The sequence below is a fragment of the Berghia stephanieae genome, chromosome 15 (genome assembly GCF_034508935.2).
Source record: "Berghia stephanieae isolate SIO BIC M18660-M18661 chromosome 15, UCSD_Bste_1.3, whole genome shotgun sequence".
Classification (NCBI taxonomy): domain Eukaryota; kingdom Metazoa; phylum Mollusca; class Gastropoda; order Nudibranchia; family Aeolidiidae; genus Berghia; species Berghia stephanieae.
In genome coordinates this window covers 3,357,239-3,359,738 of record NC_088374.1, presented here as the reverse complement: position 1 = coordinate 3,359,738, position 2,500 = coordinate 3,357,239, and the positions used below count along the sequence as shown (strand labels likewise).

The 2,500-nt window shown below is 40.0% G+C and overlaps 1 protein-coding gene across 1 annotated transcript in view; it reads right to left on the bottom strand.

The window, feature by feature from the left end:
* The window catches only part of LOC144960540 (uncharacterized), a 59,660-nt gene that overhangs the window by 5,127 nt on the left and 52,033 nt on the right, over positions 1–2,500 (bottom strand). Inside the window, exon 10 of the mRNA XM_078893733.1 lies at positions 1,297–1,479. Coding sequence (XP_078749859.1) covers positions 1,297–1,479 — 183 coding nt within the window. The remainder of the gene's footprint in view (positions 1–1,296; positions 1,480–2,500) is intronic.

Here is a 2,500-nt window from a genome sequence, read left to right as displayed (position 1 = left end):
CGTGGGATTTAGAATGTATAAATGTCAAAACATGATCAGATTTATAATGTTTTTTTCTCCTCTGGATACGCTTTTAAGCCCGTCGGAGAAGTATTTCATAACGGCGTCCGCCATTGTTCTGATAGAGTTTAGAACCAGTTACTAAGTTACTATGCTTCATTGCGGAGGAGGTGACGTCACGACTGTTGAGGCCTATTATTTAGTAGTACACACATTACTAGGCGTTAGTTTCAAGAAATGGCTAAAGAACTATACAATGTAGCTGTTAGGTACATGACCAAAGGTTGAGGACAACTCTAAATTACCCTAAATTAGGATATAATATATTGTTTATCTCCCTTTGACCAAAACACTTTACCATATAACATTCTAAGAATATCATAGGCTTCTATTTTTTTTTCAGTGAGAAAAACAAGTAACTTATTTACTGCGCACATTACATAAACTAGACTAACCCTGAGCTTTTATATAGTAAAATATCCAGTGAACGTAATCAAAGCGCTTTACAAGGGGTCCCATGACCAAGAGCAACACGTAACATGTAGAATGGGACATGACGCCCGTTAGGCGATATTACATATTTTTTTTTTCCGGACAGAGACAAGGCTGTTTGTACTCCAATACTTTCCTTCCCACATACTCCCTCGCTTGCCTCTCATATATAATATATATATAATATATAATATATATATATATATATATATATATATATATATATATATATATATATATATATATATATATATAGGGAATGAGTTTAGCCGAAGAGTAGCGTCCCTTGATTGGACGTCACCCATAGTCTGTGACGTCACCGGGGGAAACGTTATTAGAGAGAGAAAGTCATGTTGGTTGTGCGCATGCGTCTCTCGTCCTGGCTTCCGCGCACAACCAACATGACGTTCTCTTTCTAATAACTTTTCCGCCGGTGACGTCACAGACTATGGGTGACGTCCAATCAATGGACGCTACTCTTCTGCTAATCTCGTTCCCTATAAAGAAATAAAAGTTATGCTCTTCCGCCAAGACATCAAAATATATCGTCTTCTAGGCATTCTATGTACTCATTTTTACACTTGATTATGGTGAGTGAATGTGAGTAAAGAGCCTTTTCCAAGGACTCACTATACTATGCCGCCGAGCGAGCGCCGAGCGAGCGTGGCTCGAACTCGAAGCCAGGACCTTCCATATCCTAAAGCGCGTGTCATACCACTTTACCACATAGCCGTGCTCACGTTTTTTGTTTCGTTTTTTTTTCATTTTTCTTTGGGTTTTTTTTTTGGTCAATTGGTCAGTCACCTTTGACGTAAGCAGCGTCGTACAGCACGGTCAGAAAGTCGAGCGGGTCGACTGCTTCAAGACCGTTCTCCACGGCAAATCCACGCTCTTGTTGTATTTGCTGTAGTTGTTGCTGTTGCTGCTGCTGCTGTTTCTGTTGTTGTTCTTGTTGGTAGTAGAACTGTTGCTTTGGGGACAAGTAATCTGTAAGAAATAAATAAGTTGACATCTGAACAAGTATGTAAAAATGTTCTGCTTTTTTTTTTTTTTTGGTTGTTTTTTTTTTTTTTTAATTGGATTCAGTAGTCTGATGTCACGCGCCCGGCAACGGCGGCCATCTTGGTTCTAAACAAAGAAAATCATTATTTTTTTCTTCATGCTGGTTAGAACTTTTCATTCCCTTTTCATATGCCTTGTGATCAGAAGGTGTAAAAGTCAAAACATCAAATTGATGGTTTTTTTCTTCCTCTTGATACGCGTTTAAGCTCGCCGGATAAATATTCCATAAGGCGTCCGCCATTGTTCCGATAGTTTAGAGCCAGTATTACTAAGTTACCATACGTCATTAGGAAGGAAGTGACGGTACGACTGTTGAAGACTATTGAGCTTTTGAATGTCGCAATAACTACTAAACGTGCTCAAAGCGCTTTATAAGGAATCCCTGGCCAACAGCAACACTTAGCGTGTAGAACGAGACAGGACGCCTTTTACAATTTTTTTTGGACAGAGACAACGCTTTTAACGGCCATGTACTCATTTTGCACCTGAGTACGGTGATAGAATGTGAGTAAAGTGTCTTTTCCAAGGACTCAACTATGCGCCGCGCTAGGCTCGAACCCAGGACTTTTGGTTCCAAAAGCAAGAGTCATACCACTAGACCACATAACCGCACAAACCAAAATCTAAATGAGTCAATTAACAGAAAATCCTAAGAAGTTCTGTCCATCGATGGAATATAGATAATCCATCAAACAAGATGTCTGTTGTCAACAGGATCACCCATGTTGGCACAGTGAGATACCGTCACCTAGGCGTTCCACGGAGGAATATACATAATTCATCAAACAAGATGTCTGATGTCAACAGGAATCACCCATGTTGTCACAGTGAGATACCGTCACCTAGGCGTTCCACGGAGGGATATAGATAATTCATCAAACAAGATGTCTGATATCAACAGGAATCACCCATGTTGTCACAGTGAATACCGTCGCCTAGGCATTCC